Genomic DNA, 18,296 nt, shown 5'->3' with positions numbered 1-18,296 from the left:
ATAGATGACACTTGTTCTTTAATATTCGATTTTGAAGAAATCACAGTTTTCGGATTATTTACTTCTTCGATGATAGACGTATTTGGCTTTTCTTTCGTCAAACTTTCTGTTTTCAACCAAAGATTCATGGATAGTTTTTGAATAATATGTGAATTTTGTAATATTTTTTTTTTGTCAAAATGGAAAAAATCTTGTAAGCAATCAGACTAAATTAATGTACAAGAAAATCGATTGGTTTTTATGCAAATTTTATTTAATTCATTTACATTTCCAAAAGTATACACCCAATCCTGTTTTAACGCAATAAACTAGTTTCAGAAATTAACACGTAGAATAAAAACGCGTGAAAAATTATCTGCAATAACATTTTGTAAATTTGGCAGATTGAATCCCAAGATTGAAAAATCTTATTTTAAAATCACATAAAAGTGAATTTGCGTGAATTAATCGTGTAAAAAGTGGCATTCGTGGCACCAAAAAAATGCGTAAAAGTGAAATCACATAATTAAAATTCGTATAACAAGCACTAATATCCTGTGATTAATTAACAAAAAAAAATATTGTTAAAATTCGATTAAATTTTTAAGTACAAAAAAAATTTATACACATCAATGTTGAATATTAAATACATATTTTCAAGCTTCTTTATCAGATTTATGAACAATTTTTATGTATTAGCAAGACTAACAATTTTTTTAATTTAATCCAAATTTTTGTGAAATATCTATTTGGGCTCCGTGGAACACCTATTTTGGACCAAACACCAGTGTTCCGCGGAACATAGTTTGGGAAACCATGATTTAGAGCATGTGTAATGAAATAATAAATTATAAATGTTGTAAAAGTTTTTTTAATTAATTTACCTGTTGCATTATTTATAACAAAAATATTTTGTTTATCTATTTCTCAAAAACAATTTTAGTTTTAAAGTATTAAAATATACTATTATTATAGTATAGTTGCAAAAGTTAAAAAATTAAATAAATTTTATTTAAATTATTTTATAACGGTATACTTTATTCACGTTAAATTGTATTTCGATTTCTATTTTCTGTCTTTAATACTTACAAATAATACTGAAAATCAGTACTCTTTTAAATCTTGGAAATCGAGATTTTTGATGTAATTTCAGTGAAAATGTAGTTTGGGTATTATTAAACGCAATATAATACAAAAGTATAAACAATTATTTTATATGTGAAGCAAAAATCTTTTTAAAAAAAGAAAGTATTTAGTTAGGAATCTGAGTTTGCATTTAATTTACATATGTAGCAATTATTTTTGTCATCGAAAATACACTACTTTTACGTAGATGTAAACCTGTTTTACAATAAAAAATTTAATTAGCAATTAATTAAGCACTTAATCTAAATTTATATTCCTAATATTATTCGTAAAGAATAAAGTCTAGAATAAATAAATCTGTATTGGATCAAAAGTATATGACTTATTTATACGTCCCTTTTAGTGCCAAGCGAAATTAGGTGTTGTATGCTAAGAATGCCAAGCATTTTTTTTCATATATTAATGTTTTATTAAATATATTTAAAAATAATATATTTTTTTTGTGCGAACTTCCATATATTATTTGAACAAAATAAAATCTAGTTTTTATAAAAAATAAAAAACGGAAAAATAGGAATGGACACCCGCGTCCTAGCGGCATTCATGTCGTCGTTCGTAAGTGGTCACCGGTATCATTCACAGTCAAACGGTTAAATTAAAATATAAAAATTACCTTTTACCTGAAAGGCTGTTTTTTTACAAATATAATCGTATCATCTCTTCCACTTTTTGATATAATAAGTAGGAACATTTTAAATATTATTAAAATATAATTGTCAGTGTTTTTTATTTTGGATCATAATAAAAATATCGATTGAAAAATATTAGAGCAGGATTTTTAGTACTTTGAAGAAGTTATGTTAATAATGAATAAATATTAAATACTTTCAATAAGGTGGTTTAATTATGCTTTGCGTAGAGTACGCTCGGGATAAGGATGCCGGTTTGTTATTATGTGCGTGTACATGTATATGAGAGGGAGAAGCGATGTAGCGTGTACTTCGTTGTCTCGCTTTCTCTTTTAAGGACAGTCGCTGATTCGTCAACGCTGGTATTCGTCATTAAAGTGCAGTGTGGCACCGAAGTTCGATCTTCTCTAGTGATTTATTTTAAATAATTTTGTGTTGATATTGGTAACCCAGATATGCCCACTGTCCCATGGGTAGGTCATTAAACTCGTGCCACTGTTTTTTTATTTATAAATGAAATTTTAAGAGAACAAAATTTCTTGGGCTTATCTGGGCTAATTGATATCAAGGATTTAAATATACACTGTAAGTTATTCGTTCTCTTACCCGTGGATTAAAATATTTTAATTATTTTATCATTAATCCGTACGTTGTTGGTTTTTTACACTGTTCTCTGTAAGGCTTAAAAAAGTTATTATTCTTATCGTTGCGCCAATGATATTTTTTAATTTATTCAATGGATTCTAATGATTTAATAGAGTCGTCGAGCTATTAAACAATCTGCGAATAATTTCTTTCCCCATTTTATATCTTTTTGCTTTTGAAGAATAGCTAAAGACTTCATTTTTTTTTTGACTAGTGAAAAATTTTGAATTTTGCAAATATTTAATTAATGACATCAATGTCTGGTTTCTTCGATTATATAATATATTTTTAATTGTCAGTTGAAATTTCCAACTTAGCTCAGATGTATGTATGTTAAATAAACATATATTTTCTTTTAAAATAAAAAAAAAAAAATATTCTGAGCGAAATTGTTTTGAGCCACACAGTTCACGCACACAATAACAAACCGGAATCCTTATCCCGAGCGTACTCTAACGAAATAATATAGTTTAATTAAAAAAGTTAATTGCTTTTCTATGCCAATGGTTGTTCACCGCTGGTAACAGCCTCGGCTGATGTCTAGTCTAGTATAACTCGGATAACAGATGTCGCCGCTAGAGTTCCACCGAATCCCGAGTCGTGATGAGAAAACAAATTAGCATTACGCAAAAAAATATCCCGCGAATATATATCATGGGATATGCATTTTGCATTCAAAATGAGAAATTATAAAAAATATATATACAATAAATTGTGGTTTATTCTCATCTGAAGGTATAAAAATATAATGTAGAGACAAAAAATACATTTTCATGCTTTGAAAAAAATAGCAAAAATATATTTAATATTAAAAAAGGCGGTAATGTAAATCATATTGAATTAATGTATATATATGTACAAATAACTTCAATAGTGACGCGATCAAAGGGATGTGATCAAAGAGCCTTATATTTAATATCTATATTCCATGTACATACATATTATATACACATCCCTGCATAAATATAGAGAGCAGAGTTTGCTCTTGATATGCAATTTCTTTGTATACTATGATTATATATATATAATTTTTCGCAATATTTTCTTTCATATTGTATCGTATATTTAAGTAATTTGATATAAATTTGCTTATTATCATATGAAGCTTACAGTGAACGCTGACAGTCATATTAATTAACAAACGCCTTTGGCAATAAATCATTGGATAATTCAGTTACAAAAACGTTTAACAATGTAATAATTCAGATTCTCGCATTGTTAAATAACTCACAATTGTCTTGTCATACATTTCGAAGGTTCAATTTTGAGGGTCGCCTTGTAATAATATTTCATTGATACAACATTGGGCGAGAGCGCACAAACATTAATTCATTTTAAGCACACCTGTTGTATAAATCAACGTTCCCCCGTTTATCTAGTATCTAGACATTTTGGCCGTTGTTCTCAGGGTTAATAGGGTTCCTTTGTGAGCGCTTCCATCACAAAAGACATTGTCAAATGTCAAGGAGAGATCCCTATCTCAATCACAATACGATGCAATGCCGAATTTAACGCCGAATGCACGTGTAAATTATACGAAAATACATAGAAAAAAATGTCGCCGAAACATCCTGTGTGGCTCATTACTTAATTATTATGTCATAAATGCCATAATCCATTCTGTCGTAAACTGTAGAACAGGTTATCATTCTTTTATTATTATGTTAGTTCCTTAATGGTTTTCCGCCGATCAATTGCGAAAATGGAATCATTTTATCACTCGCACAGGGCGTGTTAGGGTAATTCGAATCGAATTGACATTTAAGTTGCGGCCCTTTTGGTACGTGTTAATGGTTCTGAATCACTTTCGTGACATTTTGCTTTCGTCACTGGTTCAAATTAGATTTTAAGCATCAACTTATAGAGTTATGCGACGCGCATTAGGATAAAATCGACCTACTATATTTATATTAATATACACAAATGGCAAAGAGAGGTGTTATATTTGTTTTGTTTAGTGAATTAGTGTTATAATATAACTTTGCAATAAGATTAATAATAAATCTAAAATATATTTTATAAATATAATAATTTTAGTATAAGGTTCATGAGGAGCAATTAATAAATTAATAGTAAAAATCCATATTCGAGTTAATCTACTACAATATATAGATTTTTAAAAGTCAATCAATAAAAGTAATTATGCGATCAGTTTAGGTTGATCAAAAATATGTGTTAATAGTCTATTTTTAACCCTTACTAATTATTTAAAGGCTAGTAAAATTTGGTTTGTAGCTGTTATTGTATTAAAAAATAATATTTTCGCGGCCGTCAAATTTATCATTAAATCGTTATCTATAAAAGCATTAAAATTATGTTGAAGTAAAAGTTATAAAAAATGATAAACCTTTACTGAAAATAAAAAAAGCCTTATAGAAAATGAACTAAATTAGCGTATAATTCTATAAAAAGGCGTAAGGCAAGTTAAAAAAATAGTACTACTAATCGAACGTGAGCATGACAAAGCTATTTGTTCTAAAATAAGATTGTGTTTAGTTACTTTAATTAAATTATAAAGTTTTAAAACATTTGTATATGAAAAAATAGTGTTGTTATTTATAATTGATTTTTAACTAATAAATAATTAATATTTGTTTTACCATATTATGAATTAGGGCATTGTAAATTGAATTTAGAAGAAAATATAAAATAATTTGTAACTATCTATGAGCATAAATAAAAAATTATAACTTTAATAGACGTTAAGGCCTGTCAAAATTAAAAAAAATATAAAATATAGTATCATCAAATCTTAAATTATTAATTTGTAATTGTTTATAACTGGAGAGAAGGAAGGAGATATTAACCTCTGTATTATATTGAATAATTGTTCATTTCTTAAATGTAATTAAGATTTCCTTTATGTAAACTATACATATAAAAGTTAATCTTAATTATATATACAAATAGAGTTCAAAATTTTCATAACCAGTGATATACTTTAGAGTGTAGGAACAATACTTTTTAATATAATATATTAAACTGCAGCTGTTTTAAATATATCAATCTCATCCATTTGGTACTAAATACACAATAAAACTGATATTTTTTAACTACTAAAATTTTGCAAGTTGCGTTGAAACGTATCGCCAAATCGATGCGGATATGTTCGTTCATTGAAAGGTGCCATGACATGCATTGTTATTTGTTTTTCAAAGGCATACAACGGAAGTATGCGCGTTATGAAATGATGTATGAGACGTACATATTTATCGCACCTTGTATCGCTTCATTGTTTCATCTATGAACTCTGTCCGTTCTAATTAATCATTTTTGCCTTCTATTGGATATAATGAAACTAAAGTGTAATCGTACAAACGAATGCGTTTTTATTATTAAAAAAATAAATTACTTTTTTAAGTACACATACAAGTGGATACTATGTACATTTTTCCATTTATACATACACAAATTCACGGTAGTGATTGTGACTGAAAAGAATCAACGGTTCCAAACGATTAATTTTAACTTAATATTAAATAATATGCCACATTGATTTTAAATATTCTTTTTGGAATTTGAAAGAGGTCGGAATCGTTGAAGCTTTTCATGGTTGAGTATTTTCAATCGTATATTAATAATTCATAAATCAGTCGATGGGTTTCCGATGAGATTGCATAGCCACCTCTTTATATTGGTTTTAATACCATTTAGTTGGCTGTTGAGGACGTCCTGAAGGATAGCCTTGTTGAGCTTGTCCGGATGGGTAGCCTTGTTGAGCTGGACCTGACGGGTATCCTTGTTGAGCTGGTCCTGATGGATAACCTTGATTGGCTTCTTCGGCAGCGTTTTTATCGATAGATCTTAAATATATATAATTTAAATAAATTACTACATAATCGACTAAATTAATAATAAAAATATAAAATAATACATACTCTTGGATTTCTCTTGGGATTGGTGGTGGAGTTGGCAAATGATCTCCGAAAGCTCTGAATCCGTTAGAATCAGCAATATAGGTCACTTTATAAGTTTTGCCATCGTCTCCGATGTAAGAATATGATCCATGCATCACTTGTTCTTCATGATCGGTACCGGCGTTTTCAATGTGTCCCATTTGTTCAATATGAGTTTGATCACCAGTGAGTGTTCTTTAAACAGTTTAGTAATGTTTTAATTGCGATTAAATATAAATATTAAATATAAATTAAAATACTTACTCGTATTTGTAGCTGCCGTCTTCCTTCAACTCGTTGACGTATTTCAAGATTGGCACGGGAGGAGTAGTCGGTCCTTTGTTCGATGGTGGTAAATATGAGTTTTGGGCTGGCAAGTACGTTTGGCTAGGTTTGGAAGGTGGAAGATATTGAGTCACTGGTTTGGAAGTTGTTGAAGGCTTATGTTGATTTGGTGGTAAATATGTGTTCGAAGGAGGGATGTATTGGTTGCTGGGAGGAATGTATTGATTATTTGGAGGTATGTACGTGTTTCTTGGAGCCGAGAGGAAGTCTCCCCCGCCCGAGGAGTAAGAGTTCTGTGGAGGCCTGTTCCTTTCCCTTTCCCTCAACAAGGATATGTCAGCGTAGCTGGTAGCTAAGAAAGCGACGAGGACGAACTGAAAATAAACAGTATTAATCGAAAGTGAGGAGTGCGCGATCAGGGTCAGCGGGGTATGTGGATCAAGTGCTCACCAACTTCATGTTGGCTCGAGTGTTTGAAGATCACACTGTGAAGATGATGCTGTGGTGCAAGGCTCACTGTGACTGATGCTCCAAGATGATGCTCCTCCGGTATTTATACCGGTGGCATCCATCCGTTCCCTGTTGACCAAACGGATCGTCTTGGAGTCATCCTAGTAGAGTGGGTACCATTGAACGGCCGCGAGAGCAGTGCTTCCGCAACTTTTAACTCGTCATTCAACCTCAAACATCTATCGGCGCGAATACTATATTTCGAGTTCTCACGATCTAATTATTAATAATATATATTATTTTTTTGTTTCAGGTGAGTCCATTGTGCAGACTAGGTAAATATTCATAATTCTTTATAGCCACCGTCGTTTAATTTTTAATACATGACTTTTAACAGTAAGCGTAATAAATTTTACGCGTTATTATACATAATTATATGTATACTATAACAGTACCTTAATACATCTATAATTTAAAAAATAAATAATATATATTATTGTTATAGTTGAGGCTTTAATAATAATATTAGCAATTATGTATATTTTAAATTATAATAAAAGCAATTTTGTTTGAGATTCAATAAATTAATAAATGTACGAACATTAATAATAGGTATTTTTTAGTTATAGTTTATAAAAAAATATTTAATTAAATAAATAATAATATATAGCACCAACCACTTAGTTCAAAATCTGTAAAAGCTATATATATTTAATATTCACAATTATTATTCTTTTTAAATTATAATATTGATGTCAGTGAAATATTCAGTTCATATTTATAAATATGCAATAATTTTAAATACTAAAAAACTATGTATGTTGAAAAAATATGACAGTCAATAGATCTAAAATACTAAATTTATTATAAAATCATTAAATTATTAAAAAAGTAATTAGAGAAAATTTCGAATATTTAGTGTCAGTATTCTTCATTGAAATTATATAAAAAGTACGCTAGTGAAGTACATGTATATTTAGATTTCCAATATAATTGATATATGATACTATTAAATTTGTAATTTATTAATGGTTTTTAATCAGCTCATTAAAAATGTTATTGAGACTTTGTATTTTAATGATAACGCGTCATACGTAGCCGTAAAATATCGCAATAAAATGATCAAAACAAATTATTACGAAAATATAAAAAAATTCTAATGCAAAAATTAAAATCGATTCAATCAATTAAAAATATTTTGTCAAAAAAATATCAATAAAAGAATAGTTCTAGGAATATTATTAAATAAATTAACACCTCCGTACATAATTCCCCTAGCCGTACTCATTTTTTTATACATAACAATCCTTAATTAATCTAGTATTAAATGTATGTACACCTTATTATTAAATACTCTGGTAACATATTATTCACAATAAAACATTCTTCAATATTTCTTGGACATGTAATCATTCCAATCTATCAATCATACAGTTTTATAAATAAAACTTCGATTGCCGCTGCCGGGGCTCGAACCCGCAACCTCAGAGTTACTAGTCTGAGTCGTTACGGAATGGGCTATTATTATAATCAGTGATAGAAATTACAATAATGTTTTTGTGATTTTTAAATATTTTCCACAATATATTTTTTAGCACTAATAAGTTTTAATTAAGAAATGTTGACATAACAAGTCTATATTTATGTTTTAAAAGCCCAATAAAACAATAAGTATTATAGAAAGTACTTGAATTGAACTTGCGGTTCTTGTGTATTTTATTGCTTAATTTAAATACATTGTGAAATTCATTGCACAATTTGTATATATTTAACTATTGTAAAGTATTAAACTTTAAAGGATACTAATTTTCATTGTATAATATTTTTAATTGAAGTTGTGAAAACGACATTAAAAGTTATTTTAGTTAGTACTTAAATAAGTATAATATTAAACACAATAGGACTTATTATAATTTTAATATTTTGCTTATAGTACATTGCATATTTAGCATGTGAATTAGAAAAAAATAAAAACATACTTTATTTAGTATATAATTTGATACATCAGTAATCACTTTTAATTAACGTAAGTTTTTTCTGTTTAATAATTCTGCTCTTAATTATTTAATCATACAAGTTTACTTATAATATTTGCCTTAATGAATCAAAACTCAGACACTGTCATTACGATCTGATTTCATTGACTTGAAAAAAATAAAGTAAGTCATCGATGGCATTGAATTTGCGACTCAACTGTTACACAGCATCCTCGTATGTTCATCAGTCCATGAGATTGTTCCAATTATGTACAAACCATCGTTAATTATATCGATGTACTTATAAAGCGCGTAAACGTTTTAAAGTTGTAAAACGTGCTAAAAATATAGAATAAATAATTTGTTCTCGTCAATCAGCCAGCTTATAATTTTGACTTTTTTAGTGTCGGACATCATTAGTAAAGTTAAATTAAGAATTTATGTTAATTATTGAAAGGATCAATAAATTAATGGAGATCATTTGAAAGACTTGGTTTATATTTTATAATGTCAGAAGGTTGCATACAATTTTTGAGTTCATAAAATGACTTCATTTCTGGCGAAATGATCAATGCAAATCATCTGACGTGCCACCTATGTTAAGTATGTTCATATCGTGGGTAGAAGAGCGTTTCAAGGCGATTGATCTAGATGCTGTCGGTAACTCCCAAATCAACATTACTAAGAGAGCTCAAGGTAAAATGCCTACAGGTTTCCGTCCACTCTCGTTTTTAATGTATCATCTTTTTTTTACTCGCGAAGGAGCTTCACTTTTTTCCATGGTCACCCTGAATTGTACTCCATATATGGTATAAAATAATAAGTCGCAGGACTATGTTAATTTCTTTGACTTCATTAGTGTAATGATCAATAATAGCTACAGTGCAATTTATGATAAATGGTTTAAAATCACTTGTAAATGATAGATTTAATTTTCAACTCTAACAAAGGCTTAGCAATTAAAATTTGATTCATTTGCAAAGTTTCTGTCGAAGCATAACTAAATTAATTTAAACTCAACCTCGTTTATACGGTCTATTTTTAAACACAATGAACTTCAGTTCGCTTCCCTTACCTACATAATTAAAGTCATTCCATAAATGCTTATTGCAAATTACGAACCTTTTTTCCACGAAATTGTGCGTTGTTAGTCCTTGATTTTTTTTGCCTCAATTTATCGCAAAGACCTTTAATATATTTATTTAAATCGCATAATAAATTGTAAGTCTCAACGAAATACGTGTCTACATAAAATATACTTTTGCAAGATGATGAATTTTATTAATTCACTCGATAGCCCACTTTGGTAATAATAAATGATGTTTAATATTTATTCTGATTGAGGTGTTGATAGTGTCGAGCCGTGTCCTAATTTATGCATTTTAGAGATTAAATTTGACATGCGAGAATTGCAGATGTACCAGTACTTAAATTATATTTAAAAGGTGGACGATGTTATACTCTGAAGTTCTATGGAAATTCAGAAGCAGCGGGCTTTTAAGGGTCATGTTTCAAAGTATACATTTCAAGGTGTACATTTGCTATATGTATAAGTATCAATTGTAAATTTAATCTACTGTTAATACAATATTTATATTTATCTATTTCTGATAACTTTTTTGATTCTCAAATATTTTTATTGTGTGATGATAAACGAAGAATAAAATTTGATGACAGTCTCAGTAGACATGTTCTTACTCAAAGGTAAGAAAATGTTTTTTGAAATTTTGGTCAAAAATTAATTATGTGCGTTATTTTCTATGCTAATAATAGTTGCATATATATAAATTGCAGTCAAAATGTAATACATTTTAGTAATTTAGCAATTAGCTGAAATATAGATTATTTTATTCGCGACTAATTTTATTAGTTCAGAAGTCTAGACTAATGATGAATAGATCGTGAGTATAGATTTTTTGTTACTAATATATTATCAATTAAAACAATCCCACTTTAATATGTTCTTCCTTATCACATTTATTTTAATTAATAATTGCCTTGTAAAAGCCTTGAAATTACCATTGAACTTGTATCGTTTTTTTCTTAATTTTACCGCATAAATACGATAAAACCTTTTGTGTACGTGCAATGTTCAACACATCAACCGTAGATAATTTAAGCGTGACCTTAAAAGGATATATTCACATTTTATCCGTACTTTTTTTAAGCTCGCCAGTGAAATTGATCCAAATAACAGACAGTCCTTAAGGTCATAACTGACCGCATCTTATTCTCACAAGACAAGGTTATCTGACCATACCGGTGATTATTTAAAACATTCTTTATTTTTGCAAATATTAAACCAATTAATTTTATTAACATTAATGATAGGTGTATTTCGTTATTCAAAGAACATTGCTCAAATTTAGTATACGGTATAAAATGAAGAGAGTCATCGTGTTGCGCATGTAATCCGGAGATATTGACATTGACATTGAATGGACGTTGTTGTTACATCTTAATTGACTTACATTATGTAACAACTTAAGTAATGTACGTAGTATATAATCGATCTATGGCGTTGAGATGAAAAATTGTCGATTATATTCACAATGAATACCGTGAATGGTTCTTTTGTGCGGTAAATGCGCTTTGACATATTTGATCAATTTGTTGAGTTAGAAGATGATGGCCATATTATTTATTTAATAATAAAGTAATACAAATATGTATTTATTTTATTTAATATTTTTTATACATTTTTTTTTATAAAAAAATGTTACAATAAGCTAATTTCTGACAATTTTTTAATTATTTATTTTAAACTTTATTTAAGTAATTTTTTTTCACAAAAATTTAAAGGCGATTCTAATCATTTTTTTAATATATAATTTATTTAGCAAATACAGCAAAAAAAAATGTATCATAATAATATAAAGTTTCAATGGCGCTTATCTCAATCAAAAAGTGCACAAATTAACTTTGCAAATAAATAATCTATATGCTTGATCAAGGAGAGTTTGTAACAGAACTCACTTCCTACTTCACTCGTACATGTATGCTTGTTTTATATGTAGATTTTGGTATTACATATTTTGACAATTAATAAAAATCAATAGACTTAATACAAGCATAATAGGACACTGCTTTTCCTTGCTAACTTTTTAATGTAATGCGAACAACTTTATAAAACACAGATAAATTACAGCACAATGGGTTTGCATTCATAATTAATTTGTGACATGTTTTTGCATGTGATTTGCTGGTAAATGAAAGTGACATGTACAATAGTATTTTTATTATTATTTAAGTGCTGTACAATAAATAATTTATATATTGTACAGCACTTAAAGAATTATTCAATTAGTTTTATTGTACTACATTTTTTTTTCTAATATCGATTTTAATAAATGACAAAAATTATAGTATCGTTTCAATGACAGAATTTACTATAACATTTTTTTAAATGGTAGGTGGCTTATGATGTATAATAACAGAAATAGTTACACTGCGAGGATTAACCATATAGCACCATGTAATTTTATTAAAAAAATTTAGGTTAGTGTTTTTTATTGAAATGTAGGAATTATTAGGTTATTATCTATATAATACATAACATAAAAAATATGCTATCAATAATTACAAATATTACTGTGTATGTATATCAGGTTATTTAAGTTTTGGCGTGAAGAGAAGCGGCTGCTTTCTCGGTCGATGCTTAACTTGACTCCCCTTTGTGCGAATTTAGATAAATTCTCGTTTGAAGGTTCATCTTGGAAGCGAATTCTGAATGGGAGTGAATGATGCGCTTTATGTATGTACTTATAAATATATGCCTTTATATTTGAAGACGAAATTATATTTGAATCTTTCCGTTATATTTCTTGATCGTTGAAGTTTAAACATATGAAGATTTTATTTAGTAATGTAATATTATTTTGTGTCTATGAAGGCACCGAGCGGTCATTGTTGATACATTTATGAATTTTAATCCATTTTAATCTATGATCATCTAATCGTACAAATGATCGTCTCAGCATAATAATTGCACCAGTCAGCGAGTCGTGAAGACTAATAGCATTTTAGTTTATTGCGCTTTTAACGCGTATTCTGAAAAAGTACTTTCTTAGTATATGCGATAATTGGGTGTTCCTCTAAAAATGAAACATCTTATTGTACAGTGGTTATTACTCAGAATCATATGTATAGTAAATAATTATGAGTTATTCAATGTATACATAAAAACAGTTGTTTTTAATTAAAAAATTGCTATTATTATACGTTTTAAATTTTTCAGCTAATGTTAGTTATTTTGTCTTTACATATACAATGTTATTAATAATATATAATATAAATAAAATATTAATTCATTATTGAATTATTTTCCTTATGATTTATTTTAAGTTAATGATAACTATTAATATAGAAAAGGCGCTGAACATATTTCAACATAATTATATTACCGTCGATTATGCTTCAATCAAATTTTCCTCGTTTTCCTGATAGCCTTGAGCAGATCCAATTTATTCTGTTAGGGAACGGAAATTATCCCATTACCTTAATCTCGAATTTTTTATATCCTGCACGAGCTGCTGAAAATATAAATTAAATTACAGTAACATATTAATTATGTATTATATTATAATTTATTAAAATAAATTTATATTTAAAGTATATAATATCTGAATCATTTACATGAATTTTGTATTAATTTATAATAATTTTCCATTCTAAGGTTATACAAATCTCCCAAAGACTCACTTTTTTAGCACCCAACGCACGCAAATCTTTCGTGAGCAAATTTTTAAGTTCATAGATCACGTAACGAATGGTCTTAAACTACTTTTTTAGATTTTAAATTTTTTTTTTTATATATAATTTTAATGTAAAATAGTATTAACTAGTAGTTTCACAACATTTAATCCCTTTCAAAGGCGTTAGTAAAAACCGTATCTTCACACGTCCGCTCAATGACTGTTCAATTGAAACGTCAACGTCTATAACACTTTATATACATTGTGTACAATATTAACCACCAGATAAAAAGGCATTTTCTCGAATCAATCGATCTCGATAGATTGTTTCGGACTTTCGTAATGTAGTTATTAAATAAGCGACGCGCCAAGGCCACGGCCGTTGAGAAACTGAAAGTGTTCTTCACTTTGTTACGTCAACTTTCGATTTCGTTCCGCTTAGACTTTGAAGACACCGTCAAAGTATAATAGAAGAAGAGTACGATGATGATGAACCAAAATTTTAATCGTTCATCGCTGGACATGCACTCTTGTCATCCCGGCCGTGGGATGTCGAGTCATCGTTTGGCCAGATCCTTGATGTCTATCTCGGATACGGTCGTTTTGTCTTTTACTCTCGCAATAAAACGTATAAGAGATTTAAGGACGATGAACTATGCACGAGTCTTTGATTTAATCTCTGTGTGTTGTCTTAGCAAAATTCAGCATTTTATCGTTTTAACTACACCAGTGGTGTAGTACTAAAATATAAGTATCGCAACGCTATCCACTTTTGGATTTTTTCAATGTGAACCCGGAGACCATTATACTGGTTATTTTGTTTGTTGTGTTGTAGTTATAATTGGATTGGGTAATGTGCTGTTTAAATTTGTGGTGTCTATGTAAATATTGTGGTGATTATTTAATTCGTAGATACGTTCCAGGAAATATCGCGTAAATCGAGGCATGGAACATTATAATAATTAACTTATAAAGTAAATAGGAAAACATCTTCAGTGATACGCGTGCACTTCAATAAGCAATTCAAGAGACACTGCATGAGCAGTGAAAGAGGTTCCAGATGTAGGTCAACGTCAAACGTAATATTTTATTAGAAATTATTTCAATAGTTCATGGATTGTCTGCTTTTTAGTGTCTCATCATGATTTGAAAATGGAACGTAATAATAACGCAGCGTCATATACGCGCCTAACATTTGCGCGCAGACACAATCGCGCGGAGTCCTTTGCGCAAATTAAAAAAAAATGTATAAAAATAAGTATAAAATAGGGTATATTTACTGTTGATTAGAGGGCTAATTATTGTGTATTTGACACTATTTTTGTTTTCATTTAACGATTTATTTAATATGGAAAATGTAACGTAAACGTTATCTAAACAACAAGAATATGCACTTTCTTGTTTTTGTAGATGTTCATGTTGCTCTAACATTAAAAAAATATATTTCTAAAAAAATTTTTTTTGTAAATATTGAATTTTTTTAACGTGGATTTTTGACTTCTGAGAAGTGATAATTTTTTGGCGCTCTCCTATTAGTTAAAATTTTATTTGGATATGCTTTATTCGATTGTCAATTATTGTAAATCATAATAAAATATTATAAAAAGTCTGTGACGGCACGATTTTAATGCTTTTGACTTCTGAGAAGTAATAATTGTTTTTTGCGCTTTTCTATTGGTCAAAATTCGAGTTTGATGTATTCGTAGTGTGAATGATGGAGCGTTTCCACTAAGACAGCGACAGCACGATTTTATTAATTATTATATATTTAATTTATAATATTTAAAAACATGTATTTTTCTTAACTGCGTAAATGAAGAGATAAGTGTAGTAGTGTAGTTCTAAAAAAATAAGTATCGGAACGCTGCTTACATTTAAGGTAATCAGTGAGTTTGTGTTAACCCAGAGACGATTTCCTTAGTTATTTTGTATGTTGCGTTATATGTGGTTTATGCCAAACTTCTAAAACGATTTGTTTAAATTTATTTGATTTTCATTAACAAAGAAACACAAATCTTTGCTTAAATATCTGTTTCTTCTTTTGCAATAATATTTGTTTGATCTTATTAAATTTACTAATAACGCGTTCCAGTTGTAGAAAAATAACGCTCCACTACACCACTGTTGCGTACGATTATACTTCCTAAATAAAATTCCACATACTGTAATAATACACATTGCTGTATTTTGAATACTTGTGTTTGAGGTCAGGTGCTTAAGTAACATATTAAAAAGTATATTTTGCTATAAAAAATATTAATACAAAAAAATAATTGTTTGATTATTAATAAGCATCTAAAAAAGTTATAAGTACATGTTAAAAATACTGGTGTAATTTGCTACTTTAGACAAATCACATACATTTTATAACCACACGAAACTTACGCGTCATTCCAAATTACTATTACCTTTCATATAAATTATGGTTAAATCTGATTATTTTTAAGGTCACAGAATTAAATTTTGGTATTTCAGTTTATAATTAAACTAATTACGAATACTTATTCTGGTTTTTTCATTATAATAAAATTATTAAACATGTTATTTAATACTTCACTTTGGAAGATTATTTATAAATATAACTAGTATCGCATCCGAAAATCAACGGAGAGTGCTTATCTTATTTGCTAGTAAATTTTTAATGTTTATTATCCATGGAAAGTATAATGTATTAATTTCATAAATAATATTTATTGGCTCTTGGAAATATGTTCTTAATAATTCGCTCAATCTTTGACATATTAATGCATTAAAAAAATATTTATGTGATTTATTGAGTACATATACTATTAATATGAAGTTAAATTATTATTTTATATTTTACATATATTTAGACATTATTAAAATATTTTGGTTTTTCTTTCAATCACGATTAAATCTCCGTGCTTCTTTTAATAATAATTTAATTAATTGTAAGGTAATTTACAATATTTTTTAATTATTTTTTAAAACAGACAATATGTGACGCATAACTGCGGAAAACATGATGTTACTAATATAATTTTTAATTTTGGAATCAAATATATAAGTTATATTGTTTCTATGTAGTATTTAATCCCAATTAAATTATGTAAAATAATTGTGATATTCTCATATAATTTCTTTAGAATATATTTATTAATTATTGTTAGCAACGATGAAATAAAGCGATAAAAAACCAGAGTCAATATTTATCTCTCATATTTTTAAACGGGACACGCTGGCGAGAGTAATATCTGATTCATTCAGATACGGTACAACATCCTTTTTCACAATTTATGTGTACAGGCACGCAACGTGCTGTCTTTTTTATTATCTTATATTAAGTGACAAGGTCTCTTGTCTTTACCGCTCGACCAGTTTCGGTGGGTTACAAGTGCCATTTGAGTAAGTTTCAACGCTTAATATATTTCATTTTGAGTGTTTATATCGTACATATTACAAGAACGTATATTTGATATCAAGCAAATGTATATATGTACATACATATAATAAATAAAAAATGAGTTGTATATATTAATTCGTTTCAGATGCTAATCTTTATCTATTTATAAACATATATATAAAATGTATTATGTTTCCTTTCGAATCTATAAATTTAATGTATCAATTCGCCTCTAAACGAGATTAAAATCAATAGTCTTTTAAAAATGAATAACTCATCAATAACTATGTATATGGCACACTTGAGCAACTAAATACTAATTTGTATTTTTTTTTATGGAGATTGACTGCTGAGAAGTGAATTGGATCGAGATTTTTAACAAGTATATGAATTGCGAAAAGACGTTTTAATTTAAATAATATATAGCACCTACAATAAATGATTGACCTTAAGATTATCTGGGAATGTTAATTGCTTTCATGTATTATAGTTAGTAAAAATATGTGTTTTTAAATGAGAAATACTATATAAAACATAGTTTAAATTGAGTTATTATATGTATCGATGTAATTAAATATTAAAATTTGCAGACGTTTTTTGCAAGGGATTCATACCTCAATTGAACAGTTTCGCATTCTTCCATCAAAATGCTTCAAAGATCTTGAATTCCAATATGCACAAGACCCAAATGCATTAATTGATTCTCTTCATCTAGCTCGGACGCCCTAAAACATTTGCATCTAGAAGCCATCAGCTACACGAGCATAAATAACCAGATCTTTACACGCCGCATGCATCACAAACGTTAGGTTCGCAGACCGTTTGATGTTAATTTTTATTGTACGTGATAGTGTTTCGAATGGAGTGCTCATATCGCAGATTCATCTCAAGGTTGGATGAGTAGGTGTAGATAGAAAATAACAGATAGGAATAATATACACTCACAATAATGATATGTTCAAGCAACATGACGATTCAACACACCTGTATTGCAAAAAAAAGCAAGGTGTTATTTGTCGGGCGTTGTTCTCCAAGGCCTGAACTAGTGGCTCAGTTATGCAACAAAGCTACATATGTATGCATCAGGACGATGCACATAATGCAACTATTCCAAACTTGATCTCGTTAAGAGATGTCTCGATTGATGCTGCAGCTGTTTTGATTTAGACTCCCACGCGAATTATGTCAAAAATTAAATATCAGAAGAAAAGTAACTCATAATTGTATCATCA

General features: G+C 28.5%; 2 protein-coding genes across 2 annotated transcripts in view; one reads left to right on the top strand and one right to left on the bottom strand.

Moving 5' to 3' along the window:
- The window catches only part of csw (protein tyrosine phosphatase non-receptor type corkscrew), a 284,151-nt gene that overhangs the window by 118,413 nt on the left and 147,442 nt on the right, over positions 1–18,296 (top strand). The gene's annotated exons all lie outside the window — the stretch shown is intronic.
- LOC148238978 (uncharacterized) lies at positions 5,706–7,107 on the bottom strand. Its single transcript, XM_088198532.1, has 4 exons — positions 7,031–7,107; positions 6,560–6,954; positions 6,278–6,490; positions 5,706–6,202 (listed from the first exon to the last, which is right to left on the bottom strand). The coding sequence occupies exons 1-4, from the start codon at positions 7,037–7,039 to the stop codon at positions 6,040–6,042; spliced, it is 780 nt and encodes a 259-aa protein (XP_088054658.1). The 5' UTR covers positions 7,040–7,107; the 3' UTR covers positions 5,706–6,039.

Source organism: Plectrocnemia conspersa, unplaced genomic scaffold, assembly GCF_051122295.1.
Source record: "Plectrocnemia conspersa isolate PC_06_02 unplaced genomic scaffold, ASM5112229v1 ptg000001l, whole genome shotgun sequence".
Classification (NCBI taxonomy): Eukaryota; Metazoa; Arthropoda; class Insecta; order Trichoptera; family Polycentropodidae; genus Plectrocnemia; species Plectrocnemia conspersa.
This window is presented reverse-complemented; position numbering and strand designations above follow the sequence as displayed.